The sequence below is a fragment of the Dothidotthia symphoricarpi genome (genome assembly GCF_010015815.1).
Source record: "Dothidotthia symphoricarpi CBS 119687 unplaced genomic scaffold P153scaffold_2, whole genome shotgun sequence".
Taxonomy (NCBI): Eukaryota; Fungi; Ascomycota; class Dothideomycetes; order Pleosporales; family Dothidotthiaceae; genus Dothidotthia; species Dothidotthia symphoricarpi.
The window spans coordinates 900304-928259 of NW_022985009.1; the positions used below are offsets into that span (position 1 = coordinate 900304).

At 49.7% G+C, this 27956-nt stretch overlaps 7 protein-coding genes across 7 annotated transcripts; 4 read left to right on the forward strand and 3 right to left on the reverse strand.

Annotated features, from left to right (window-relative positions):
- The first annotated feature begins 1009 nt into the window (after window positions 1–1009).
- P153DRAFT_102429 (uncharacterized protein) lies at window positions 1010–2147 on the forward strand. Its single transcript, XM_033661867.1, has 3 exons — window positions 1010–1609; window positions 1787–2036; window positions 2092–2147. The coding sequence occupies exons 1-2, from the start codon at window positions 1111–1113 to the stop codon at window positions 1999–2001; spliced, it is 714 nt and encodes a 237-aa protein (XP_033528367.1). The 5' UTR covers window positions 1010–1110; the 3' UTR covers window positions 2002–2036; window positions 2092–2147.
- A 2013-nt stretch (window positions 2148–4160) lies between these two features.
- Window positions 4161–5164, forward strand: P153DRAFT_353197 (uncharacterized protein; the record flags this gene model as incomplete). The annotated part of the gene is made up of 2 exons (XM_033666423.1): window positions 4161–4480; window positions 4603–5164. The coding sequence occupies 2 exons, from the start codon at window positions 4161–4163 to the stop codon at window positions 5162–5164; spliced, it is 882 nt and encodes a 293-aa protein (XP_033528368.1).
- A 1215-nt stretch (window positions 5165–6379) lies between these two features.
- P153DRAFT_280261 (glycoside hydrolase family 1 protein) lies at window positions 6380–8425 on the forward strand (the record flags this gene model as incomplete). Its single annotated transcript, XM_033663063.1, has 4 exons — window positions 6380–6782; window positions 6834–7194; window positions 7244–8172; window positions 8223–8425. 4 exons carry the CDS (start codon window positions 6380–6382, stop codon window positions 8423–8425), a joined length of 1896 nt encoding a protein of 631 aa, XP_033528369.1.
- A 113-nt stretch (window positions 8426–8538) lies between these two features.
- P153DRAFT_381154 (uncharacterized protein) lies at window positions 8539–9231 on the reverse strand (the record flags this gene model as incomplete). The annotated part of the gene is made up of 1 exon (XM_033670016.1): window positions 8539–9231. The coding sequence occupies one exon, from the start codon at window positions 9229–9231 to the stop codon at window positions 8539–8541; it is 693 nt and encodes a 230-aa protein (XP_033528370.1).
- A 3894-nt stretch (window positions 9232–13125) lies between these two features.
- P153DRAFT_381155 (Cloroperoxidase) lies at window positions 13126–14633 on the forward strand (the record flags this gene model as incomplete). Its single annotated transcript, XM_033670017.1, has 5 exons — window positions 13126–13435; window positions 13489–13559; window positions 13610–14134; window positions 14187–14284; window positions 14354–14633. 5 exons carry the CDS (start codon window positions 13126–13128, stop codon window positions 14631–14633), a joined length of 1284 nt encoding a protein of 427 aa, XP_033528371.1.
- Window positions 14634–14899: 266 nt separating this feature from the next.
- On the reverse strand, window positions 14900–19685 carry P153DRAFT_427863 (uncharacterized protein). The gene is made up of 2 exons (XM_033672685.1): window positions 16147–19685; window positions 14900–16094 (listed from the first exon to the last, which is right to left on the reverse strand). Exons 1-2 carry the CDS (start codon window positions 19654–19656, stop codon window positions 15129–15131), a joined length of 4476 nt encoding a protein of 1491 aa, XP_033528372.1. The 5' UTR covers window positions 19657–19685; the 3' UTR covers window positions 14900–15128.
- A 753-nt stretch (window positions 19686–20438) lies between these two features.
- P153DRAFT_280170 (uncharacterized protein) lies at window positions 20439–21206 on the reverse strand (the record flags this gene model as incomplete). The annotated part of the gene is made up of 2 exons (XM_033663058.1): window positions 20439–20721; window positions 20770–21206. 2 exons carry the CDS (start codon window positions 21204–21206, stop codon window positions 20439–20441), a joined length of 720 nt encoding a protein of 239 aa, XP_033528373.1.
- Window positions 21207–27956: the final 6750 nt, after the last annotated feature.

Sequence of the window (27956 nt, forward strand, 5' to 3'; positions counted from 1 at the left end):
GAGAACGCCGTTGATGTGCTGGAGGCTGTGTTTGCTAATCTTGGGCGACGCAGTGTTGAGTTGTGTAGACGTTCTCGGAGGAATTGTCGGGTATGCAACCTCTAGATTATGCCCCATGGGAAGTCTCTGGGGTTAACGCTCGTGCATACGGCCAGCTGTACAAGTTACATGATTGACCAGGAAAGTTGGGTTCTTGGATACATAGCCCACTTGTTTAAGCTTGTTGGAAACAACATATCTCCATCCCACAGTTCGACTTCGTCTATGGTGTCATGGTGGGCTGCTAGTGGTGCCAGCCCCGCATTAGAAGCTACCCAAGATATGGCTCCGGCGGACGACCTTAGATAGTGGCCGCATACACATGCGATTGCAAGCCGGGTTTCGTAATGGTTGTATTACAATTACAGCGTTGAACAGTGCAAAGCGGTCAGAGGACATCGTCTTGCTTCTTTCATCGCTCCGTGCATCTGGAATCCAACGACTTAATGTGCGTGCAGATTAAGGAGGGGCAAGCATGTGCTCAGGTCCGTCGAAGGTTTGTGCTAACATGGGAATTGTGGTGATGATCGTAATGGTCGCGGTGGACACGGAAAGTGGGTCAGGTAGCGGTCAACATGCGACCGCCGTTGATCTGGTTGGACACGCTGCGTACGTTATCCGTTCTTATCCACATGGGGAGGCTTTGTTCCTTCCAGGGATTGATTGCGGGGAAGACGCACTACGCTTGGTTGGTACTAGATTGTCTCAAAGCGTTGATCGGCCCTGTGGGGTGCTGCTTCATCCTCCTGTTTCCTTTTCATATCACGTCTCCGTTAATCGTCTCCTTTCTCTTCTGTTTCGGCGTACCTTCTCAGAGGATTACGAGCGTTTGATTACACAACATCCCCGCGATCGCGCTTTCCTGTGAGAGCAGTATCGCTTATCACGCCATACGACCCCGCTGACGTACTCCATCAAGTGGGACCCCTGACATCCGTGCACATCGCTTTATCAACGTCCTCCTTTCTGCCCTTGACGTACATCCCACTCCATCTCATTCTACGAATTCAAACACAAACCACAGCAATTGAAACCACTCAAGAACGAAACACTTTGCTCACATCACCCGCCATGTCAAACGGTCACAATTCACCACCCTTTCCCTCGCCGGGTGCTTCCGAGCGTCGCCGTGCTTCAGTCACTGGCCAGACCTTCCAGGACCTCTTTGGTAGTCGCTCGGGCAGTTACGTAGGCCAGCCAGCAGCTGCACAATCTTATGCGGGCCCCATCACCACAGCAGCTGCCAACGCTCAGCGACGACGCCTTTCGCTCACTACCCTTGGACTCGGAATATCACCCGGTCAGACGTCACCCTTCCCAATGCCACGAACACGCACAGAGAGCATCTCTAGTGCCAACTCTGGCTCGGTCGACGAATCGCCTTTCGAAGAAGATTACGCTGCTTCTGCCTCTGCTCCTGGTAGCAGCCCAGTGACACCCTTTGCTCGACGACTCAGCTTCGGAGCTCGTGCTCTACGGGACGTCAGGCAGAGCAATGGGAGTGTTGGGAACCCAAATGGTAGACCCTCCATCCATAAAGCTTCCTCTCCCCCGACTGGCCGAGGTCGAGGTCTGTCTTCATTGTCGCGTTCCATGCCCTCTCCCCTGCCACTTCCTGCGTCACCTTCTGGTCGTACTTCTCACCGATCCTTTTCGATATCTTATTTGCGACCACCCCCAATTGCAGAGAACGTCTTAGAGCATCCAGAGCTTTTTGTCAAGGATTACTCACTGACGTCTCCAACAGGCGAAGGCTACAACTTCGCGGAGAATCTCCGCTCCCGCGCTGAGCGAGGATCTGTGTCCGGCCCACGACCTATACTAATCCCCAATGGTCATACCCACCAGCGCGCAAAGAGCGTTGCAATTATGGAACCTCCTGTCCGAGAGATGCCAAAGCAGACCAAGGTCCCTGACGCCATGCAAGAGCGGATCCTGAAGGGCGATTTCTATATGGATTAACGAAGCCTGGGTCATACTACATTTCACTTTCTCTGGTAAGCTCATACCTGTCATCAAATCGTGCGATGGCTAACCACTCTCTATCAACAGGGTTATCTACAGTACGAACGAACTATCAGATCCTTTCTTGGCATCGTACGGTCACCTGGTCGGCGTTATCAATTTAACACCATGTTACTGGTGCTATCCGTTTTGATCACACCATTGTTCATGTATACGTACAGTTGAACGACCTCGATGGTCGTCTCAACTATACCTAAACCGGAGTGGCCCAGCAAATTTCATCGACAACACAGACGCGAAGCCCAAGCCAAGGGTATAACAACGTCGAAATTCTCCTCCAGAGTCGACGTTCAAACGTTACATGGGCTTACGTCATTGTCGAGCTTCTTCCGACTTTCTTTACGTCACCATTTTTCCAAGGCTTCTTTGGTGGCTACTGGTGTAGCTCAACCCAATTCGTTCTTACGCAGGCTCTCTTTTCGTATCGTTATTTCTTTGGATGGTTACCAGAGATTGTGACATCTCTGCCTAACCATGGGGTATCGCATCACACACCAACGTCTGCGAGGGTAGGAGTTATTGGGAACAGTTTACATGCAACGTCCGCATTTTTACGACTTTATGGCCTGGAGTTTGCCAAGTGTTCATGGAATTGTGGGTGGTGAGAACAAATTGTTTTAGGTTTCAAGATGCATCACGGGATTGGTGTTGGGAGTTCTACAGGCGCGACGGGACACCGGGGAGATTCAAATTGTGCTACTCTGGGTGGAGGTGTACGGCTTGACATGAGGCTTCGTGTCAAGCATGGTAAATATATATATACAGTAACCATATATATTAGGTTTGCTCAATGTAAACATTACTCAATCCTTTTCACTTTTTGAATACTGGAGATTGTGATGTGCAGTGCAGAGACTCCGCTCATACTAGCGAACGTCATGCTATTCAGTTGTTGTTTCGTATTGGCTGATCGGCGTTGGAACGAGGTCGTGATCGGCACTAATGCCATCATTCTGACAACCCAGGTGTCGATCTTAGGTCTGTCATTGTCTTTATTCCATTCACGAGGCTGGAGCACTGAAGTGAGAGGTTGGGGCTGCAATCGTTGCAACACAGAGTGAGGGTGAACCAGGTTACTTTGGGAAAATGTGCTGGGCTAGTACCTGTTTGCACTTATTTTTTGGCTTGTTGTTGATACTGTGTGAATGGAGATATTCAGAAGATATCACCTTGTGATTGAAGACAGATAGTGCCACGGTAGTGCGGTCGTCGGCTGTAATTACCTTTATCGAGTACCCCACTCATCTGTGTTGCAGACACCAACCCGCGGTTGCCGACGGCTAGGCCCCCATCCTCGGTTTTTCATACTTAACGACCAAAGAGAAACTGTATCCGGAGTTGTAGTGCTTCAAGATAGTTTCTACTATAGTCTCGGTTAGACTATAAGCATTTTCTACCTCCTTGAGAGCTTTAGAACGTTCAAAACCCGATAAAATATGTCTTGTCAGCGGCTTGGCCGGGTAAGTATGAGAAAGATCCTTCGAAAATATGCAACATCGATTATGGCTTATGTTCTGTAGGAAACTGTACAAAACTCAGCCTTGCGCCACGCTTGGCTCTGCATTCGCGATTGGCCCCCAGGCGCGACTTTATCTTCAGCCTGATCGAACTCAAGAAGCCTATCTTCAGCCTGGTCAGTTCTTCAACAATGTATGATCAGTTAGCAAGGGGTTGAGCTGCAAAAAGTCGGTAATCGAGGGTTCTGAAGAAGCGGGCGTCTCCAAAACCTTGCCGATAACCTCTCCCAGTTCTACGATGGTCGAAAGTCAACATCAGGTGTGGAAGTTAGTTTGCAGCACTGCCTTGTACCACGGAACGCTGATTGGGCTTTCAAGTGCTGGTGGATGCCATCGAGAAAAGATCTATCGGCTTGGGGCCAAGTTCCTCCAACCATGCACTGAAGAGGTAGCCACCATGCGCGACAGTCTGTGTGGCCATTGCTCACCCATTACTTGCTGCTCGGGTGACAATCTCTCAGCCTTTCACTACCTTCTCTTGGGGCTAGTTGTCTGCGCGTCTCTAGTGTGAACAAATGCAGCTTTAACACGCGATCCCCCCCAAATTTTGCTATTTCCGTTGCGCAACCTCTGTCAACCATGGCGGAGACAATAACACCTGTTGTTACAACTGTCTTTGGCTCAAGCCTCACATTTTTGAACATTAGGCCGCTTACGACTGTCTATACACCTCCATCATCATGTGTGGATCGCTGGATACAACCCAATCCTCTCGATACGGTGATCTCCAGTGTACTGGGGTATGCAAGTCGGATGTATCTTTCCTGCCAAGCGGGAGGCATTGCTCCCACATACAGTCCAGGTGTCTGCCCGAGTGGACAAAGGCTACGTAACATTACGGAATACCAATTTTCCAATGGTGGTTCCGATCGAGCATGGAAGGGAATATGTTGTAGCGGGTAAGCCAGTGTATATCTATTGCTCAACACGCCAAGCGTCTCCCCGCTGTTTGGGTCGATGCTAAGATACTTTCCGCTGATTATGCAAGTAGGGGTATGACGGTAGATGTGAACTACTCAAGTTGCTGGTCTTCCTTCTCGACCAGCGTCACTGCATACAGGCCCGGCACAGTCCTGATCCCTACTTTCTACAGCTACAGCACCGGCATCTCGTCATACACCGTTGTTAGCTATAACTACGAGCTAACTACAAATACTACCATTCTGACTACCGGAAGAATGAGCGCTGATGCGGTCGTTGTATACTGGCAGGCATCAGATCTGCCCAAGTTCGAGCCCGAATACGCATCCGCTTTAGCAACCCACCTCGGGTTGACCTTTACTGCCACGACTTCGGCAGGCACTGTGCATGTGGAGACAGCAACGCCAGCTTCCACATCAGGGCTGCCACGGTCGACCAGTGACCCACAGCCGAACGAAGACCCGCATGGCTTAAGCACTGGGGCAAAGGCAGGAATAGGTATAGGTGCAGCTTGTGGTGCCCTTGTCCTCCTAGCTGGAATTTTCTTTCTCTACAGACGCAGAAAGAGGACACATAGCTCGGATTATCGCACCTCAGATATGCAGCAGACGGCTGACATGCCGGAATTGCTCAACGCCAATCAATTTAGACATCCTCGATGAGGGGTGGAACTTGTTGTTGGGGCACATATCTCGTCGAGCGCACAGAGCGAGTTGATACAGAATGATTTTGTATTACCGATATCAACGAGTGATTGAGTTGTAATCAGGAACACAGATTTTGAGGGTAGAGAGTGCCGAGCGATATCGGTCTGATATTTGGTACATTTAGTGTTCGTTTGATCACTGTAATATGAGTACAGTCAGTGGATGTAATATCCTACACGCTTCCTGTGTTCATTACAACTCCAGCTTCTGACTTCCTTTGCCACATACTAAGTAATAACATTTTATTCTACCGAAATCGTTCGCCTCGGTCAGGACCTGAACTACTTCAACTCGCCCATGATCTGTAACCGGCTCGGTTCACAATCACAGAGGTTGGATTTCGTCTTACAGAAACTTATATTTACAGAAACCCAGTGGTGGCAATGTATACGGTGTCGTTACTGTGATTCGGTGTTTAATCTCATATGGACAGTGGCGATCAAGCATCAGCATATCTCTTCGTAAAGCGCACTTAAAATACATGAAAACAACGTTGATACTGGGGCATAGACAGCTCCCAATAGTAACGACTATAATTTAAGGCGAGCAAAGATCATATCAACGAGGTGGATCAACAAGTGTGTAGAGTCTGCATGACACATGTGTCCTAAGGAACATTGAAGACACAGAAATATAACGATCATGGTCGTATCCAGTGGAAGACAAGACATTGGAGTTGGGAATTTCCCGACAATTTGTTTGGCTCTGGCCAATAGCTGAGAGGTCAGGGTTTATCTAGTCTCTGATGACGTTTCTGCGTCCCTTTCCCCACAATCCGACAACCTTGTAGCCGGGATTTTCTCCGCACGACGTCTCTGACATTTCGGCAGTTCATGGCTTCGGATTTTGTGAAAACATTGACTGGAATGAGCACTAGGTGTTTGTTTCTGCTATATTGCATGACTTCCGGATATGGTAAGATATCCTGTCTGGATTCCTCACATGCCGAACTTACGAGTCTTTATCTGTAGAACGGATGAGGTTGATCTCAGTTGTAGTGTGAATCGCTTCCAAAAGTGGAATTCGTTGTTGCTTTAGTGTGTGGAGTGAACTTGGCAGAGTCCTGCAACCGTCCCGAGCTGACTGGTGGGTGATGATGACATGCTCATCTTCGTAGTATAAAATGGGTTAATAATTTCACAAATGTACATTCAGCCCTTACACTCAATCATGAAGCTTAGTACGCTCCTCCTAGGCGGTACAGCAGCCTGTGCCCAACAAGTTTACATCCCTTTCGCTGGGCCATCTCTCAGACCACATTGTAATGGCAACGCCGTTGACAATAAAGATTATGCAATCGCATCTCCTTCGTACTATTTCAGCGAGTTCAGTTATACGCAAACAGAGACTGTTCGTACCGCGACTTCAAGACCGGCGCCAACGACCACAACATCCTTTGCACCTCGATATTCGTTTTTAAGTGGTCTCGTACCCGATCTAAAGACCACGCAATGGGGAAATTGGGACCCGTCGTCGAGTGCCAGTGTTACAGACGTCGGAAATCCATACGGCAACGCTTCATGGACAAAGCTTTGGAGCGACGTTCCATGGGTTAACTTCACGCGAGGAATCTGTTAGTTGACTCAAATTCGACAAACTCATTTCAAACTAATCTTCCCATCAGACTCAACAACTGTGGAGCCCACTCCGATCCCGACTAGCGAGCTTGTACTTCCACCTCCTGAACCTTTTGGCTCCCAGGACTGTTATTACTTCCCCTCTGACTTCATGCTAGGCGTCGCTGGGTCTGCTGTGCAGATCGAAGGTGCCATCGCCGACGAGGGCCGGACACCAGGATACACAGATGTACTAAGCTTGCTCAGCCCAGGTGCGGCGCCAGACTATGTGACGAACGAAAACTACTACTTGTACAAGCAGGACATTGAGCGAATCGCCTCGATGGGTATAAAATACTACCGATTTTCAATTCCCTGGACCCGAATCTTGCCTTTTGTTGTCGAAGGATCTCCAGTCAACAAGCTTGGGTCAGTTTGATCTTGCTCTTGTTCTCATACATGCTAATTTTGGGTCAAGATTGGATCATTACGACGATCTCATCAACTTTGTATTGGAGAAAGGAATGCTTCCTGCTGTTATGATGCTTCACACTGATTCTCCACTGCAATTCTACCCAAACATATCCGAAACCATCATTATCCCAGGCGAAGGTATAGGATATGTCGATGCTGGGTTCCAGCGGTCATATCAGAACCAGACTTACGAAGACGCGTTTGTTCACTACGGCAAAATCCTTATGACAAAGTTTTCTGACCGCGTCGCCATATGGTGGACTTTCAATGAGCCAATCCTCGGGTCGCGGAACGGAAAATCTATCGATACAGTTATCAAATCGCATGCGCGGCTTTACCATTTCTACCATGACGAGATCAAAGGCAGCGGGAAAGTGTCATTGACTTTGAACAACAATTTTGGGGTGCCTCGCGACCCCAAGGATCCTGAGGACGTTCGCGCGGCTGATCATTTCAACTCCTTCCAGCTAGCGACCTTCGCGAACCCGATTTTCCTAGGATTAGATTACCCCGAATCCTACAAGGTGACGGTATCGGATTATGTGCCCCTCACACAGAATGACCTGGAGTACATGAATGGGACAGCAGACTTCTTTTCTATTCAGCCATACACTGCGACAGTAATAAGCCCACCACCAAATAGCAGCATCGAAGTGTGTGCTGGTAATGCGAGCCATCCCTTGAGACCATATTGTGTCACACAAGAAACCATGACTACAACTGGTTGGAATATTGGCTACCGTAGCCATTCATACGTCTATATAACACCAACATACTTTCGTACTTATCTCAATTACCTCTGGAATACTTTCCGCGCTCCAATCGCAGTAACTGAGTTTGGATTCCCAGTGTTTGCAGAAGCGCAAAAGGCTGTTCAAGATCAACTATTCGATAGTCCTAGAAGACAGTACTATCAGTCTTATCTCGCTGAAGGTTTGAACTCCTCCCTCATAGATTATTTCAAGTTTCACTGACTTCCGTAGGCCTGAAAGCAATATGGGAAGACGGCGTCGAATGGATCGGTGCTTTTGCCTGGAGCTTCGCGGACAACTGGGAGTTTGGAAGTTTTGACGCAAGATTTGGTATTCAATTTGTGAATCGGACCACACAAGAGAGGAAGTATAAGGCTAGCTTTTTTGATTTTGTGGATTTTATCGAGAGCCGGAGGCAGGAGGAGTGTGCTTGACGGCGAAATTGAAATCAGCGCTGCGTCAAAATCTATAACCCAGTGAACATTGCCAGCCAAGATGATCGATAACATCCGTATCTGCCATCCAATAGTCTCCCAAAGGATCTGGCTCACACCACAAACGGAATGAACTTCTTTGTCTTCGCGCAATAGTCCCTCCAGGTTTGGCCGAACTCTTCCTCCATCATCTTCTCCTCATCCGCCACTCTGGCTACCATGAATAACAATATAAAAACGCTGAACTGAATTGTAGGAATAATATACGCGACCCTTTCATCCGTAGTCATCCACTCAGGATTGAAGCAGCTTATCAACCCGCGCTGGCGCAAGAGAAGAGATTGCAGCGCTACCAGAACAGCGAAGAGACCTGTGTATGATGGATGCCGTACATATGTGAATATCCCACCCGTGACGAGACCATCTGGCTTGGCAAGACGGTATGTGAAGTCCTGACCGAGTTGTGCATATGCTTGAAATCTGACATAACTCCCTGCATAGGCTAGTAGGAGAGACGCTACGGTGGTCTTTGACCACATGAATAGTTTCGGGTCTAGATATTTTGACTGCGGACACACTTGGTGAAGTGTACTAGGCGGCGCGAGCGAGATGACGACATGGTAGAGGCAGGTGCACACTACCGCTGTCCGCACGACGACCAGGCCGATGGGTGAGGTGGCGAACCGCGGAAACCATGATTCCACATTCAGGGAGATTTCCTTGTCGCTAGGTTCGCGGAAGCATAACTGGATGCGGTAGCCTGTGTGCAGGATGGCGAGAGCAAAGAGTATCGAAGCGGCGTCCATGGTCTGTAGGTACGTGCGATGAGGAAGTTCGATGAGCAACCCAGGCGAAGATACTTCTTCGATCACAGTTTCAGCATTGGCGTCTATGACGTCATAAACTTAAACTTCTTGCTTTACAAGATTTCAAGGAACCCAGAAGGTGCGGCGCGTGCAATTGTTCATTTTGTCCGACGGGGTGAATCCACCTAATTCTGTAGCGTATTAGTTGTGAGACTAGACTATGCTGCTGTGTTACGTGGGCTGATCGGTGTCTCTTCCCTTAGCTCACGATTGGCTATCGACATGTATTTGGGCCTCTTCACGCCTGGTCTGGCTCAGCATAAATACAATTCGTACTCAGTTTGGCGCTTGGTCACAAGTGCTGTTCCCCGCTCCTTGGCCGTTTAACGTTCGGGGAACTTGCGCGTGCGCACGACACTTCAACGTTGCCAAGTGTGATCACTATCCATCATACGGCGGTGCTGGAACAGCATGAGTGATATTTTCTTCGTATATCGCTCGCAATATATTTCGCATTCGGTCAAACTGACCACACTCTCGAACCTAGTGTCATATCCCAGATTACCGCCCATGGGGACCAGAACAAAGTCCAATATTCGAGATGGCGACAACAAGATTACTCACGAGCTGGTTCCGCTCATTTAGTGAGCTTCAGTGAGACTCGAGGTCTCCGCCGTTTGGCGCCGAGGTAGTGTCTGCCTTGTCGCAACTGAATTGATGGTTTTTGCAGAACAGGCTTATGTTGAACAGGAACTGGGTTCAGGCACCGCATTCTTGTTTCAGGGAGCTATGACGAGTCCAAGTTCATCTCTGCCATCTCCTATATGATAATCAATGTGTCAAGTTCTCTGCTACTTGCCGCCAGCAACTACGGTAGCATGCCCATGCTAAGCATTATTCCAAAGCGAGGTGTTGTGCTTATGCATGCTAGGAAGATAGTCTTAGACATTAGTACTTACAGTGCGAGCAACACGTCCCAAGTCTTGTCAAATCATCTTATCTCCTAGTGCGTATTGGGGCTGAGCTTGCATCTAATGTAAGTTCATCCTATAGTCATGCAGAAGGCTCAGAGAGTTTCTAAAGATGACAGGTTCACTTCAGTGTCTTGTGCTCTACGACAGCATATCCGCACACCACCACACTGGCTACCACCGAGTCTTTAGAAGGCGATAACTGGAACACAAGAGATACGACATACGTGGCGAGAGGGGAAATCATCACCAACTTGAAAATTCCACCTGTGGACTAAATTCACTGGGTAGGCGAAGTCTAAAGGATGAGAACTAGTTGACATCGCTTGACAGCAAGCAATGCGTAAAGACTTACATCGACTTGTTCATGACACTAAACACGGGCCTCATTCTCCGACAAGTAAAAGTAATGCCAATATAACGAACCGTGTCAATGGCTCCGCTCTAACAACATACTCGACTAGCTACAGTCATCCTATGGTACAGGCGACCATGAAGTATTCCACTCACAAAAGATTATGCACCAGGCAGAGCATTGAGTCAATCATGATCGATGGCTATGGAGATAGCGATTGAACACCATCAAAATGTCATCAGGTATCATCTCTTGCTATCGAGGACCTCTACTTCGTCACCGTGCCGGGTACCTATCTCCCAATCGAGCGTCGTCTAGGTCAGCCGGTCAAGAAAAGACGTACTGTGGAGACTAGCATGCAAATGCTAATGGTTGTTGTCTCAGACACATATGAAAACATCCTAATTCGCACGAATCCGAGCCCAAGACGATAGGTAGTGAAGGTTTTGTTGCGAACTGTAAATCAGGGATCATGGAGGCACTAAAAGATCGCTAACCACGTCTCAGATGTACTGCAGTTTTTGCTGTCTCCCTCGGCTTATTCCTATCAGCTCTAGGGGGTCTCAATGCCGGGGTTCTCGCGATCAAGACAGCATTCATGCTCGCCCAAAGTAAGGATAGCCTGACACCGTCGCTGTTACCTGCAGTTCTCTCAACTAATCCTTCCCAGCTCGTCATTCACTTGATCTACGTATCCTACACGTCCGTGTGGACCCATACTTATGGGTCAGGACTCGAGTCAGTTTGCCTATGGTCGCCGCTTACTCAGTGTAAGTTTTCTGCAGGAGACCGGAAAGCCACGTGCTGGTTACAGATACCCTACTGGTGTGGTATACTGCTCAGATCAATCTTCGGAAGTACTTACTGGCTCAACTCACAAAAGATGCTTCGTATCCGCGGACGCGGATACAGTCCTAAAAGCCTTGCGGACCTCAGCGGATCCACCGAATCGTGTGGATATTCTTCACAAGTGCTCCTTCTTTGTTATCGCCGTCGGAGCAATTACCCTACTTACCATTGTGGCGTTTCGATCTCGCAGGCACAACCCAGGCATGATGGCAATCAAGTGTGTTGCTGACATTAGTGCTGCATGCCATTTGAGGCCAGACAAAAACAAGATCCCGGCGTTGGGATCACTGCAGTGTTGCGCTGTATCGAGCAATACTGAAATTGGGCACTGTTGTTTCAGTAGTGTAAACTTTCATTACCATAGTAAGGCGTACTGCAGGTAAAGCTCTTCCGAGGAACGACCCACCGCATTCGGCTCTTGTGACAACACGTAAAAGGAGAATCCGAATATTCTCAGGATAAGAACAGGAACAAAGATTGACAAAGAGGCGCTAGCACCGGGCTGAATCTACGATCAAGTTTCAAAAGCAATGCCGTCGGAAAAAGGAGGGGTGTTGAGACCGGTATGTTGGCCTAGAACATGAGTTTACCGCCAGAAACCACATTCAGCTCTCGTGCCTGGCATGCTTATCGTAAAGCTGCATGACACGGGAAAGCGTGTTGTCCGTTTTCCGGGGTTTTCACTAAGCGGTAACTGCCGGTGCTAATGCGCCGTTCCGTTGCCTACACGAGCGGGTTGACCAAACGGGAAACGCTTATGCACAGTCTGTTCACAACGCCTTCTAGTTCGAGAGTAGCTGAGGTTTTAGGCTGCGCAGCCGGGAGTGTCGCGGACATGACGGCAGCACAACAGTCGAAAACCTTGCGTGAGTGGGGTGAAAGGTTATGGCAAGACTAGTACGTCGTGGCTCTGATGCCACAACCATCCATTTCGCCCAGCTAGGTCACCGATCATATTGTATCATCCCTGAATCACATCTTGCCGCTTTCGTTGCGGCCCAACTCGCATCACTTGTGGAGTCTGACATCCATCTTCTCAACCCTGTCACACCCCCAAAAGCAAGACCCATGCAACTAAGGATTCGACAACTCCCGCATCTGACGCGTCATCCAGTAGGCATCTGGGAATTTCTACGCAGGACGTCATATTACTATTCTTTTTTTTTTAGCCTAACCGCACTTGAACCATGCCTTTTCTCAGTTTTCCATCACTTCACTCGGTCACCTTGCATCGATCATCGGCGGTTAAAGAGATGAGGGTGTTGTAATATATCGACTCGTCCAGAAGTTGAGAAACTACGACGGATGCGGAAAATTCAACACGAGGAGATGCCCAGATCCGCAGCTAAGGGACGGTATTGGGTTACTCCACGGATGATGCCTTTGCCTACATTCTCCTACCGGAATTCACTCCGATGTTGGTGTCAGCGTGCTTTGCGGGGAAGGAGCTTGAACGGACGGGTTGACCGCGGTGCCGCGGTGTTCATCGACGTCTTGCGAATGTGTTAGGGGCGTAAGGCACCCCTAGGTGTAGATCGTCCGTCGATCCTTCCCAATCAGGCGTGTTCTAGCCTGGCGTGTCGTCCATCAGGTACTATGTTGGACCAAAGGCAAGATAGTGTATTGACTGCTTACCTTTGGGATAATTTCTATAAGTCAGACTGTCCATCCTCTCGAACTGATTCCATTGTCAGCATCAAGACCTCATACACTATCAACATGAAGTTCACTTCTTTCCAGCTGCTTGCGGCCACTCTGGCTCCTCTCACCAATGCCTTCCCAGCTGCGATGTTCGAGGCCGCCGCAGCCGACCCGGCTGTTCAGGCTCGTGCTGAAGAGATGGCAAAGCTTCTTGCTAAACGGCAAGCGGGCGCCGGAGCAGCGACAGCAATCTTCGAGCCAGTGCCGATATTCAATGCTTCGGCCCAGAAGATAAATGTCGGCCCAGGCAGTGGAAATGAGTATATGGCTCCTTCTTCTAGTGACCTGAGAGGACCATGCCCGGGCTTGAATGCCTTTGCCAACCACGGTAAGCGCGAATATACACTCAAACAAGTCCCAGCGGCGCTGACAGAATGTAAGGTTTTCTTCCACGCGATGGATATGCTACGGTACAACAATTCGTTGATACCACAATGAAAGTGGTCGGCATGGTAAGTTGAATAGATTAGATGTACATGGTTGCTCTGCTAAGATCAGTCAGGGTCCTCTTCTCTCACTCTTTCTTTCCACCCTCGGAGCCACGATCGACGGCGATCTCACGAGCTGGTCGATTGCAGGAACACCTACATTGGCCCAAGGTGGTGTAACAGGCGTCCTAGCAAACGGCCTCGTCGGCTCACACAACAAATACGAGGGCGACGCGTCTCCCACTCGCCCAGATCTCTACCAGGTTGGCAACAACTACAAGACCGTTACCCAACAGTTCCAGGAGTTGATCGATTACTCTCCTGGCGGCGTAGTAACACTTGAATCCCTGACCTCATTCCGCTCGCACCGTTTCGACACTCAGATCGCCAATAACCCATATTTTTTCAACGGACCGTTTTCAGGTGTCCTCGTGCAGCCCGCCGCGTACACGTTCATCTTCCGATTTATGGCTAACCACAGCGCGGAGAACCCAACCGGCCTGCTGAGCCACGAGGTCATCCAGTCATGGTTTGGCGTGCAGGGGCAAAGCGGCAGTTACAACGCCGTGCAAGGAACAGAGCGCATCCCCCTGAATTGGGTAGGTCAATTTCCGAGCTCATTCTTTGCACATTGTGATTAACACAAAGTAGTACAAGCGAGCTGTTGAATACCCATACGACGTTGGGTACTTCCTTGCTGATGTCATCAACGCCGCGGCTCTCCATCCTAAGTTTCTCGACATCGGCGGGTAAGCAGATTTCTTTTTCCTTTATCACAGTTCTTCTCGACACCCCCATCATGATACTAACCCACACAGAAACACTGGCACCACCAACTCCTTCACCGGCGTCGACGCCACCAACCTGACTGGCGGCATTTTCAACGGCGCAACACTCCTCCAAGGCAACAACCTTGGTTGCTTCTTGTACCAGCTCTCCGCCCAAGCCAAGCCGGACATTCTACTCAATGTTCTCGATCAGCTGACGAGTGCTATTGGTAACATAATTGGGTCGCTGGGTTGCCCACAGTTGATGGCTATCGACAAGAGCCAGCTGGAGCAGTTCCCAGGTTACACTAAGGGGCGCGTTTACGGTTAGAGAATGTTGATGAGAGGATTTTGATGATGACGGCGACGATGATGCACGACTTTGATGTATGTATGAATGTTGGATAGGTATTTGCGATGAGAGGGATACGTGGGGCAGGGTTGAAGTTGGCCGTAGTTGGTGCGTCCTTTTAATTGATGATGTTTATGCTTTTGAACTATATCGGTGTCATCTTGCCGGTGTTGTGATGGAGTCGTAATCATCGCAAAATATCCACAACCTGCCAACATTCAGGATCAACAACATAAGCTAATGTACTAAAGATGTAACTCCCATGGATATATTCCAGATAAGCTTAACAAGCTTTCTGCACCCGAAACCCTTCAGACTCCTTGCTCATATACGTCTTCGTAGATACATAGATATGTATGGGTATCCAAACACATAACTCCACCTGAGTATACTAACCCTATCCCGAAACACCATTCCATTGCACCTTTCCAAGTACTCCATCAGAAAACTCCGTACTCTTGTAGTAACAAGCGCTCAAATGCTCTCTTCCGCCTCTGCAATCCTGCCCTCCGCCGCCTCCCCCCTCAAGTGTCTGCCCATCTCTCTCTCCAACGCCTGCCTTCTATTTGGATCCCCTCGCGCATTGCCAAACAAGCAACGCCAAAGGTCATCCGCTTTAACGATCTCTCCATCACCCTTCGTCCTCAACAACTGCTTAAGCGGAGCAGCCTGCAACTCCGCCGAATTCGCCTTATCCAGGGACTTTTCTTGGAGTCCAGGCGTTGATGTGTCGGAATCTGATACTGTGCTCTTCGCTTTGCTCATGTGCTCAAGACGGCGCGCGACGGAAATGTTGTAAATGGCTTCCTCGACTGTGTCACTAACAAGATACATGAATACGGTTGTAGGGCGCTGTTGACCGATTCGGTGAACGCGCGCGATGGCTTGTAGCTCGATGGCAGGATTGATAAGTGGCTCACACAAGAAAACATATGTCGCGTTGACGAGATTGAGCCCTGAAGAGTCAGACTTGGCATCGAGTAAAAAGCAATTCACGGCAGTATCGTTCTTGAACCTCAGAATGCCATCCTTTTCCGCAATACCGCTGACGCCAATCTTCCACTTCTTGAGCGCTTCGCGCAAGACGCTGAGGAAGTCGCCGAATTGGCTGAAGATGATGGATTTTGCGCCGGGGTCATTGGCGCGGATCCAAAGCAGGTGGCGTGCGATCATGTCGATTTTCGTGCCGTAGCTACCGGAGAGATCGATGTTTTTGATTTCATTCATTGTTGTGGAGCTCATGTCGGAGTATATGGACAAGTTTGAGGAGCCTGGAGAGGAAGCTTGTGATGAATTGGCTAAGTCTTGGATTTCTTCTTGCGCCTTGATCTCGCTAGGTTTGAAGTTGATGTTCTTGAAGTCTGACGAGCCTAGTTTTTGCTTGCACATAGGGCAGGATCTATGGGCAGTCCACCAAATGTTTATGCATTCTTTGCAGTACTAGGTACACTAGGTCAGTTGGGCACCAAGAGCACGCGCAGGATTGGCTCACCTTGTGTCCACAGGTCGTCAGGACGCCGATCTGGATCTCGTCTTGACAGATGACGCATTCGTTCTTTATATCCTCTCGGTTCTCCCTTCGCAGGTTGACCAGGTAGGCATGCTTTTTTTTCAAAGTAGCTACCAAGTCCCCCTTACGCTTATGCAATAATTTGCATCTGTCGTATTCGCGTTCGTCGAATGTCTCATCGAGCTCCTCCTTCCATTTGCCTACGGTATCGGAGATGTGTTGGAATTGTCGATAGTATTCCAGACGCTGGTTCATAGTCGTCCGGAACATATCCTGTTCTTTCTCCATTGCAGTAACGATCTTCGCCTGGTCAGTGGTAATGACCTGAATTCGAGCGAAATGTTTCTGAACCACATTCAACTCAGCTATTGCACGGCTGTCGCCGCCGTCTGCCTTCCATTGTAGTGAGGTGAGCAGCGAGCGAACGCTAGAGATAACACCTTTCAATGATCCAACTTCGAGTATTGACTGCAGCTTGCGTCGCGCATGTGCGACTTCAACCACGAGTTCAGGCGCGTGACCCCTCTTCTGAGGCTCCTTCTCACGTGTTTGGTTCTCTGCATAATCAATTTCGTGATCAACAAGCTCATTCTTCAACCCATGAACTGCAGTACTCCTATCCGCTACAAGGGTTCGATAAGCCATCATGTAGACGTATAGCTCATCTTGTTGTTCTACTGATTTGGCGAGTTCTTCACCTGTGTCCTCATCCCCGTTATCGTCATCCACCAAACGCGTCAAGAGGATGTCGATGATATTTGTTCGCCACGTCTCGATTTGTTTAGCTTGCGCATTCATAAAGTCACTGATATTGTCCATCATATCCAGAAACTTCCGACTTTCGATGCCACCAAAATCTTGGAGATCTTCGATATCAGGGATCCGATGGACCGACTTTGTGGATTCGATGATTGCCATTTGTTGCTGAGCTCTGTTCTTCGATTCTGTGAGCAGCTCGCGACGGATTGCTTGTGCCTTCGCGTACCATTCCAGTTCGAGAGTATTGAGGCGGAGCGTTTCCTCGGGGTCAAGCTCTATCAGTGGAGCGGATTGCATTTGATGGTACGTCGTGCCAATAAAGAATGTGCAAGCATGTTCAAGCTCCAAGAACGACCGGAGTGACTTGCGCATGACTGCGAGACGGCTTGTATGGTCGTTTTGCATCTCTTCTTCACCATCCGAGACTTCATCGCCTGTTACGGCTAGGAGATTGTCGGACGTGGTAGTGTTACCTGCTTTCTCTATTTCAAGAAGAAGTTCACTTCTGCAAGACGCAACGTATGCTTGTGCTTCTGTCAGAGCATCCTGAAAGACTCGCAAAGCGGTTTCTGCACGATTGTCTACGTTACCAGCGTAAGCCTTAACATGTCCCATTTGGATATGATGGAGGATCATGTCACGGGCTTCGGCTTTCGTATTTGTATCATTCTGCTCGATCATGACTTCAAGAACTTCGTGAACAGTCCGCAGGGCTCCATTTTTAGCGCCCAGGGCTCTCCTATTTTTGCGTCCGACATGCGCATGTAGACAAGTCTGGCGTAGTCGGACCAGCCACTCGCGCATGCGTTCAATCACCTCTGGATCGGCCACGTCCCGATCTTCATCCAGAGGGTTTCCTTCAGGCGACAACCAACATGCATCGCACATCTGACGGATCATCTCGGAGTAGTTTTGTTCTTCAATTGCAGTGAAGGGGACAGTAATGACAACGCGCTTCTGTGGTGGGAGACGCAGTTCGTCGCGAACTTTGTCCTTGGTGTGACGCAACGCGATCTGATTGAAGACAGCTTTGAACGATGATTTGTCGAGGCGATCCCAGACAGTTTTATTGTGGAATGCATCGCAACGGAGAAATATCAGAAGACCGCGCAAATCCTGTACATCTTTGCGAAGAGGAGTTCCGGTTATAGCCCAGGCATTGCAACGAGGGATTGTCCTAGCCACCCTAGCAGCTTGACTGACACCGCTCTCCACCATTTGAGCTTCGTCCAAGCAGACTCTCCACCAAGAGATTTCGATCAGAGGGCTTTTACGGCGCTCGTGACGTGGCTTCTTTCTGAGTGAGCGATCTGGTGGGGGTGTGGCGAAGTGTATTTCTTTTGAGAGGACGTTGTAAGTAGTTAGTACGACATCGTATCGCATCAGGTTCTCGACAGTTGCCACATCATGAACATTTTTAGATGTAGATGATGGCAGAAGTCCCTTGTAATGCAAGACCCTGAGCTCTGGTGCATGAGTGTGGATTTCGCTTATCCACTGCTCAAGAATAGATGGTGGGGTGATGATCAATGTAGCGCCAGAGGGCTTGACATGTGCTCCAGTATGTATATCGAACACATTTCCATTAGGCATATTTCGTTTGTGGTGAGACATGAGTGCGATAAGCTCAACGGTCTTACCCAAGCCCATCTCTTCAGCCAGCATGCCACCTCTCAGAGATTGCAGAGTATCACCCCTGGCTTCATTTGGATCCGTGACTATCATGCCTCGAAGCTGACTAACGTCACACCGTTTTCCGAACGCATCCTTCATTTGCGTAAAGGACGCTGACGGTGTTAACTCAATGCAAGACTCCAGCTGTCCAGTTGACGAAAAGGCGACACCTTCCCGTTTCAGTAGCCAGTCCACAGCCCTCTGCTGAAACGGGTACAATAGCGTCTCTGACAAGCTTTGTTGGATGCGAGGCGATACCTGAAGGTCGGCTGGCGGTACGTGTACCGATTCGTAGAAATCCGAGAGAGACCATTTCGTGTCCGCCCGAGCTGCCGCATTGGGAAAGTGTTTTGATAATAGCCGTAGGTCATCTTTCATGTAGCTCGTCTTCACGCTTGGCTCCTCCACCACCGACAGCCCCAGCATCCACCGGATCTCGACCTCGAGTCTGTACTTATTGTGGTCTTGCCTGGGCGGAACGAGAAGACAGCGGCAGAAGGAAGCGCGCGTCACGGGTCGACTCTTTTTTCCGTGGCGCGACGTGGCAAGCGATGCGGCAGTATACAGGTGTGGTGCTATTGAGCGAAGGAGATCGTTGTGCGTGGTGGCGACGATGTCTACGCCGGCGCCTGTGGCCGTGTTGAACAAGCGTACCTCGAAAGCGTCTGGATCTGACTTATAGAAAGTCTCGAACGACGCGACGATAGAGGTCTGGGAGCTGCTCGAGGCATTTTCTATGCCCATCTGGTCCTGGGAAGCTGTGCCAAAGTCCAGATCAAACGACACTTTGGCCAAAACGACACTCTTATTGTCCTCGAATTCTACCTGGTTTACCGGAATTGCATCCCCGTTGTCGAGTTTGCGGCGCTTTTCTCCTCGTAACTCTCCATCGTCACGAGCATCGGATGCGACAAATAGGCGTTGGATCGAGTCGAGATTCTTCGAGGCATCTTGCGCAGCAAGCGACACCTTCGGGTCCCCTCCAAACGTTCGAGGGGGTGATTTTGGTGTATGAATATTCGCGCTGAGGACCGTAGCGCATCCTTGGAAGGAAGCCATGGCTGTTGGAAGGAACGAGTGGACGAACGTTGGCCATCACCACGCGGAGGTGTAAGCTTGCCCGCCGCATCGATACTAAGCCACTAAGATAAGCAGATAAGCTCCACTCTCACTTGACCATCACCGTCACACGATATTAAACCGGCAAGGCGTCTTAGGCCAAATTACAGGTTACATGGTGGCTGCCTATTGCATATGCTAGCCCTATCCACTCTTTCTGTGTGCTCTTAAACTTCCGACTCTCGAATGTTTGAGCCTGGAACCTCCTCCTTCAAAGGCTCATAAACTGTTGACACGATACCAGCAAACAATACAGCCATATATCCTGCTGTCGAAGCGCTGCACCATTCATAACAATACCTCCAACCCTTTGGCCCGAATGCTACCCAGTGCTTGATCAGAACACATCCGACGTTCTCGTGTCGAATTGAACTTTCCAAAGTCAAGCCTAGTTCCAGATATGTGACGGCCATAACAGGCGTAAATGTGACGAGCAGCGTCATAGAGTAGCCGTTGATTGGTTTCTGCAACGCAGACCAAATTAATTACTCTTAATTGGGTTTCGTCGGGATAACCTTTGAGATTGCGTGATGACGGATTATACGAATGTCCCGGAGCAATATCAGGTATCAAGCGTGGCATCGCCTGTATAATTTGAAGGTGATGCACTTACACCTTCGATACCGTGCTTCCTATTCCAAACAGCGTTACGACGCCGTAAAAAGGAATGAGGCGTAGCCCCAGTCTTGCGCGACAAATCTTCAAACGTCCAAAGACGCTCTTTACTCGGTTGCCAGCACCTTCTTAATCGGCTCCGCATCCTCAATAAACTTCTCGACCATGGTATCTAGCTTCGTAAGATCATCCTTGCCCTTCTTGACTTCTGCAATCAGCTTCTGCTTCTGCTTGAGCTTTTCTTGTCGACGCTCCTCTAACTTGAGGCGGACCTGATGCTCGTGTTCGATACGCGCCGTCATAAGGTCATGTTCAGATGAATCGCTATGCTCGGGGAATTGTTCGAGAAAATCCTCAGCGGGGATAAGAGGGAGTTTCATGTACTTGTGACTGCGGTACTATTAGAAGCCGGTCTTGCGTGTGTAAGTTTCGACATACTCGTAATTCTCAGCAGCCGAGATTTCAGACCTCAGCGACTGTTCCTCATACTTAAGATTGTGCAGACCCAGGATCAAAGCATCATTGACCGCCCTGTCGTCTGCAGTATTCGCCTTCTCTTCGCGCACCTTCATCACGCTCTGGCGATATAGCGTCTTGATAATAGACAACTGCGCGCGAATGTACTTTTCTTTCTTCTCGACTTCGCGCTTCGTCTTCTTTGCGCCGTCGATCTCATCGCGTGAAGCGGACATCGGGTTTTGAGGATGCGCGATCTGGTAATCCACAAGCTCGTTGATCATAGCCTTGAGCTTCTGCACCTCCTGGTAGACGCGGGCATTGTGCGGTGTTTTGACCAGACTTGCGATGTCGAAGGTAGATAGGTCGACAGGCATCGCTTCGTCCGGTGTTGTATCGAGGAGTTGTGAATCGACCATCCTGATAGTTAGGGGAGGGTACAACGTCTGCGTAGGTGTTGTGGGTGTTGCCGACTGTTAAGATTGTGGATCAAATCGCGATATCCAAGAATCGAAGGTGCAGGAGCTCGTGCCAGATCATGGTCGCCAAGAGTTCACGTGCTGGCGCGTCATGCTAGCGTGTTATTGTCCTGTCTTTTCGTCGTTGCTTATTAGAGTAGCCTTTGTTCCTCGCTACATGCGCTCTGCAATGTTCATTCACATCACGTCTCAAAGTAAGTCTGCTGTCTCACTTCAAGCATTTGACCAATGATGGCGAATATTGGCTCAGGCTAGGATGGTGCCTTGCAAGCTCTCCCTGCGCACAACCTTGTCGAGAAAGAAACGAAGTACTCGGGGACTTTCGAACTGTGATACACCACAATGGCTCGATAATGATGTACATACATCCCGCAACAGTTTTGGTAAGACCAACTTTCCTGTCGCGCAAATATGTTATCTAATTCTCTCCTGATCACTTATCAGTAACATGCCACTATGTAAATAATCGTATCATGGCGTATGCGTATCGTTTAAAGACTCGACTCGCGTCTTTGCATCATCCATGCGAAAGCTGTGCACGAAACATGCGTGTATCATGTCGTACGATCATCAACATCCATCTCGCCTATTCCGTACGGCGGAAGCTCCTCATATGTGATATCCGCCACAACGTCGGCCCTTCTATAAACTTTCCCCTGGCGACCCTAGACATATTACGCCATCCATATACCCAGGGGTCCTCGTGCATGCATGTCATTGGATTTTAGCTCAACGCCATTTTCGGGAAACCCGACGACACGAAAAGAGGGGATAGAATGAAATGTGTAGCATAACCTCCGATTCCGGTTTATGGCAAAGGATCCTACACAAACATTATATCGATAAGGTGATGTAAGGGTATAGAAGATGAGAGAGATCTTTTCTGATCGATCGAACTCAAAAATGGGGCGACTGGAACCTTTCCGCGGGGTCCTTAAAAGGACATTCCACAGCATGGCCAGTCTTTCGAGATCTGGGGATTCAACTCCTTCGGTTGATTGGCTGATTGATTGATCAGCTGTTGGGGGCTTGAGGCTGCCGTGAAAGCTTGGTGGAATCGAATCTAGCCAGCAGAGCCGGGGTAAGGGGAACCGGCTGTGACTGGGAGGTGGCGCATTGTGATGGAACGAAATCCACCACTTGCTGGCCTCGTATCTCACCCTTGTTAAGCAAGCTTTGAGGGGAATTCTATTGAAAGCCAATCGATTACCTAGCCTGCCGTCGCCCTCTCAAATCCCCATCACTAGAGTGTGGCTGGATGCTCCAAGTAACGCAGGCACGAAAGGGCGGCCCTCGCGTTCATTCAAATGAGCATGCGACCACTTCTATCGTTCTTTGTACACAACTTCGCAATACCATTACACTCCATCGATTGGATTGGACTAATTTCGCAGCCAACACATATCCTTCATGAAGAGTTGTGAGCATACCCAATTTGTACATGAGATCCTGCGTGTTAACCTGCATTGTCTTAAATACGCCTTTTATCTTGACGCGAGGAAGAGGCTATTGATGGAGTTCTAGCCTTTACGTCAGTTGACAACTCCTTTTGAACAGGCCTAGTGTCCCAGCATTTGTCCCAAACCACGCTTTGTGCTTCATGTCGTACAGAAATCTAGGGATAGCGGATGACGGAATAACGACTTGCACACCTCGGCGCTCTAGCCAAGTCTTGACAAAAGCTTCTTGAAAATTCGGTTAGTATTTCGGTTGACGTCGCCGACATGCTGTAAAATGCCCGTGCATAGTTCTAGAAGATCCAAAGGGCCGATTACGCGTTTCCTTACCGAGCTAGCTTCATCCCAGGGTTGAGGTCCATCGAGTTATGGCGGCGGCTCGGTTTCCCCGTTCCCCATGGTCTCTTCCTGCACACAAAGAAAGCACGAGGCTTGGTCTAACCACTAAGCTTGAGGGAGTTTAACAGCCACAATTTTCCCCGCAAGCCAACACTAAGGGTAGCCATTTGGAAAGTCTCTAGCTATCTTCAGCCTCATCATACCCTGCTGGCTTGATCCAAAACAGTCCACAGGGTCGAACAATGACACCTCTTTCGTTTGGGAGCTGGGAAAGAGTGTCGAGAAGCTTGCATACGAGCACCAGCAGTAAATTCCACATCGAAAATCCAAATAGCGCACAGTTACTAACGCCTGAATTGGGCTTAGTTTACGATACCAGATTTCCAAATCCCAAGGTAATCTTCCTTACAACGGAACGACGCCCAATCCCTAGTCCCTTGTGCTGGCAATGACTAGTACAGTGTCAACTGAGAGGACGCCGAACTTACCTCCGTTCAGCTCGGCCACATCCTGTCGTAAGCTCTTACGCACATCGGTTGTACCTTCCAGCTCCAATGCAAACCTTGTTCTTAGTCGGTAAGGTGTACCGATGACTTATATTTTTAGTGCAAAGCTATCCCGACCCGTTCCTGTAACTCTAGGATGAGTACTTCCGCCGTCGGCGCCGGGGCCTCGGTCTCGACGACTTTGGATGAAGAAAATCAGAATTTGTCATGACAATAGTAAAGGGATTCCGCGAACAGCCATGGCATGATATCCGTGGGCTTCTGCAATGTAAGAAGTTTCTTGTCATTCTAGAGGTCGGCGTTTACGGCTTTTAGAAGACACCAAGTATGGTGGAAAGCAATTACAACGAGGCCGTGCCGTTATGTTATATGGAGCGGAAGGATTCGGTTCCCACAATATGTTTAGCGGTATAGCCAAACGACTGTTCCGTTACACAAGCCATCATGACAGAGCGTCACATGCTTGACAGGTCGGCGTTTACGGGAGCCCTGACTGGAACTTGTCGTGCAACAAGTGCGGAAAATTAGGTTTTCTGCACACCCATAGCTCGCACAAGCGTGTATCGACGAGGGGTAAGCCAATGCTGGTACTCTCGGCACCCACCGCTGTCAGTGTTCATAAATCGACACGTCTCGAATTCCTATTGGATGTATGAGGCACGATGTGGCTACCTGCAGACATAGACAATGTGCAATACCAATCGAATGCCATGTCCTGGAAGTTTGCAGGAACACTAGAGTTGGTGGCGGAGAAGTGCCCATGCTTGTGATTTGGCGGATCATGATGCTTGCCGCTTCGTCAATGGTATTTCAATGGCGATTTAACCCGGGTCACGCCGTTACCAAGGACTTGCGTATCCACCGCTTGACTCATTTCTGTGCCACGTCTCGTATACAGTCCTCATGGCTACCCTGCGTGCTTAGACCTACACGAGAAGGAAGGTAACGGCTGCCAATCCTGACGTTCGGGATCTACCTAAATCACACTCGGACCAGCGATTTCTTTCTGCACAGATAACTAATCCTTACAGTCTGGTGCTAGGGTTAAGCGATCAGTCAAACTCAGTCCCAAGCCACTCCATCTCCATGACTCTGGTCCATTGCCGAGGTGAGCTACTGGGAAATAGCGCGTCTAAGAAACGCTGGTGCACGGCTTTCTAACGCGCCAAGTGGTTCATCTCGGGCTCTAGCACAATATATTGTCAAACTTGAGGCCGACTGCCATTCGCGGAGCACAAAATACTTTGCTGGAGCTTGGAACTCAAATGGTCTAGAGCGACCGGGCTGGTAAAGCACCATTGTATAAAGTCTGTACTGAGTCAAAAACCACACGTCAAAACGTCTCCCACCCCTCATCTTGCTGTCGTTGTTTAGTCTGTCTTTTCCCTCTTACGTTTTAGCCGTCATCATGGCTCCTGCAAGCAAAGAAACTTCCGTTCAGCTATGCAAACGAGTAACAACACAAGGAAACACAATCGCGATACGCCTATTGGAATACCTCAGCACCGCTAAACAGGTCATCCCCGGTGTTCAGACTCTTGCTGCTGAATTCATCCAGCTCTGTCGTCTCTTATGGTCGATCGAAGCTGGTCTGGCCGAAGCGACGAGGTCACACCATAGCCTTCCCATAGAAGTGACCCAGGACCTCGACAAGCGAGTGCGCCAAGTATACGATGAATTCGTGGTACTCAACCAAATGGTCGTCAAGTTTGTGGACAATGAGAACCACAAGGGCGGGTTCGGAAAGCGCTTCCGTATGATGTTTGCAGATACAGATGTGGACAAAATGCGCGCCACCTTGTCAAGAAGCCGCGATTCGTTGAAAGTCAGCTCTGCCATGTTCCGGTGGACGATAGGTGATGCGCAAGCGGACGCAACCATGGGCATCGGATACACAGGTCTTATCGCCGTTCTCGACCGTATGGACCCAAGCAGAGCGTCTACACTTCCACCATCCACTCCTCCTCCGCTTTCCAATCTTCCCTTAACGCCCTCCGCCAACAGTCATCATTCCGGCGAAAGGAGCCTGCATCAGCCTGAGCGCCTGGTCGAAAAGCATTCTTTCGATGATCTCCGATCATACTCCCACGATCCGAGGGCTCATACGGTTGATCTTCGTCCCGCTATGAGCGATGTCTACCTACGACATGACACTATTGGTCTCGCAACAACTGAGCCGCGCAAAAACTTCCAAACACCGAGTATCCGCTCATCTTCTACGACACGATCGAACAGAGATACGTACCACACAAACAACAGATTTCAGAGCGAGACTGGCTATGAGGACATCATTTCAGAAGACTCCCGGTCTCGAATATTGCACGAGGAGCATCTGCACGATCTCAGTCTACGGGACAACTCTCCACATGATAGCCTTGTCGGGGGGCACAAGATGGATTCTTTATCAGCCCAGTACTCGCCTCGGGGAATGGAGAGCTCGAGAATGGCTGGCGGCAAAGCAGCTCTCGTAACTGCCGTGGAACAAAAGAACCATCGCGTTCTTTCGCAGCTACTTGACGGGGGCGCAAAGGCGGATCTGCTGGTCGAGGCTGCCATGCTGCGAACAGCAATTCACAATCGAGATGTTGAGAGCGTTGCTCTGCTTCTCCGATACGGTGCCGACGCGAACAGCTTTGATCGAGAAGGCTTCACGCCTCTTCTGACCTCCACCCAGACGTCATCTTTGGAATGCGCAAGGACACTTCTCAAGTACAACGCCGACCCCAACCTTTCTGCCGGTCCAAACTCTGAAACTCCTCTATCTCTGGCCGCGAGCCGGAACTATATCGACTTTGTCCAGCTATTTATGGCAAACGGCGGTAATGCGGACTTCGTAATGGAGAACGGTTCCACTGCACTGGTCCAGTCCATAAACAAGACCACGTCTCCCAGGCTCGTTGAGATACTCCTTGCTGCGGGCGCCGATCCAAATGGAAAGGATGGTGAAGGCGCAACCGCGCTCTTCTCGGCCATTCAGACGAATCGCGTAGACCTTATGACTGTGTTGCTGGACCATGGAGCCAGCCCAAATCTTCCAGGTCCTAAGCATCCTCTCTGGCCTTCTACATATAAGCCCAAGGCGCTTCAGTTACTGCTAGCCCGCGGTGCCGATCATAAAAAGACTCCTGGTGTGATGGAGTTGGCATCCAGTTTGAAGAAACTGGAATCTGTTCAAATTCTCGTCGAAGCTGGTGTATCACCAAACGTTAGGAAAGACGGAGTATATACCCCTCTGTGCTCAGCCATTCGCGATAACAGCGCAGATATCGTCACGTACCTTCTAGCGAACGGCGCAGATCCTAACTACAAAGCCGCTGAATTTCCAGCTTTCAAATGTATAACACACAAGCGTATACACTTCCTGCCACAGCTCGTCGCTGCGGGCGTAGATCTTCACACTCCTAAGGGTATCTTAGAGACTGCTGTTGCTTTCAACAACAAGGAAGCAATACTTTATCTGCTGGAGCAGGGCGTGAATATCAACGACCGAACACCAGAAGGATGTACCGCGCTTACTACCGCGATTCGCGACGATCATCCCGAGCTCGTCGATCTCCTTCTCGCACGCGGTGCCGATACCGCGATTCGGGGACAAGACTGGCCTCTATGCATGGCTGTCAAGCAGCCAGCCATCCTCAAAAAGTTGCTCACTGCAACATCCAATCCCCGCGCTTTCCGTGGCGTTGTCGAGATGGCCGTCGTAGCCAATCAGCTCGAAAGCGTCAAGTTGCTTCTCGCGGCAGGCGTCAGCGTCGAGGACAAGAACTGCGGTGTTTTCTCTCCACTCACCACCGCCATCCGCGAAGAGCACAAGGACATTGTGCGCTACCTCCTCGACGTAGCGAACGCAGATCCCAACGCCCCCGGCGAACACCTTCCTCTCGTCAAGGCCTTGCGACGATTCAGCGGCGACACCGAAATCATCCAGATGCTGCTCACTCGCGGCGCAGACATCAACAGAATGCACCGCGGATGGAACCCCGTCCTCCAAGCCGTCGAGAATGGCGATGTAAAAATCTTGAAACTGTTGATCGACATGGGTGGCACAGTGGATCTGCAAGCCATCGACGAGTCGGGCAAGCCGGTCATTGATATCGTGGCAGAGCGCAATTGGGAAGAGGGTCTCGCGCTTTTGTTCCCGAATGCCTCGCCATCATCAGGGCTTAAGCAGTAGGTAATTTTCCTCCATTCTTTAACTGGATTTTGAGCGCACACTAACGCTTTGCAGTTCCAAGAGCTTCTCGATGTCCGACTGGCGCTGGATTAGCGGGTCAATACAGGCCGGCGATCTGTGTTCGAGTGATGAGGACAGAGCGGATTGTAGTACGGTATCGAGTGGAGCATTGCCGATGAGTTGAGTGTGTATATGTGAACTTGATTTTATGCGT

Excerpts from the sequence above, each read along its gene's own strand:
- P153DRAFT_102429 (XM_033661867.1), top strand. The coding sequence starts at position 1,111 with ATGTCAAACGGTCACAATTCACCACCCTTTCCCTCGCCGGGTGCTTCC. Across the intron at positions 1,610-1,786 it reads CCCGACTGGCCGAGGTCGAG|GCGAAGGCTACAACTTCGCG; the intron begins GTCTGTCTTCAT and ends CGTCTCCAACAG.
- P153DRAFT_427863 (XM_033672685.1), bottom strand. The coding sequence starts at position 19,656 with ATGGCTTCCTTCCAAGGATGCGCTACGGTCCTCAGCGCGAATATTCAT. Across the intron at positions 16,095-16,146 it reads TGACGACCTGTGGACACAAG|TACTGCAAAGAATGCATAAA; the intron begins GTGAGCCAATCC and ends TAGTGTACCTAG.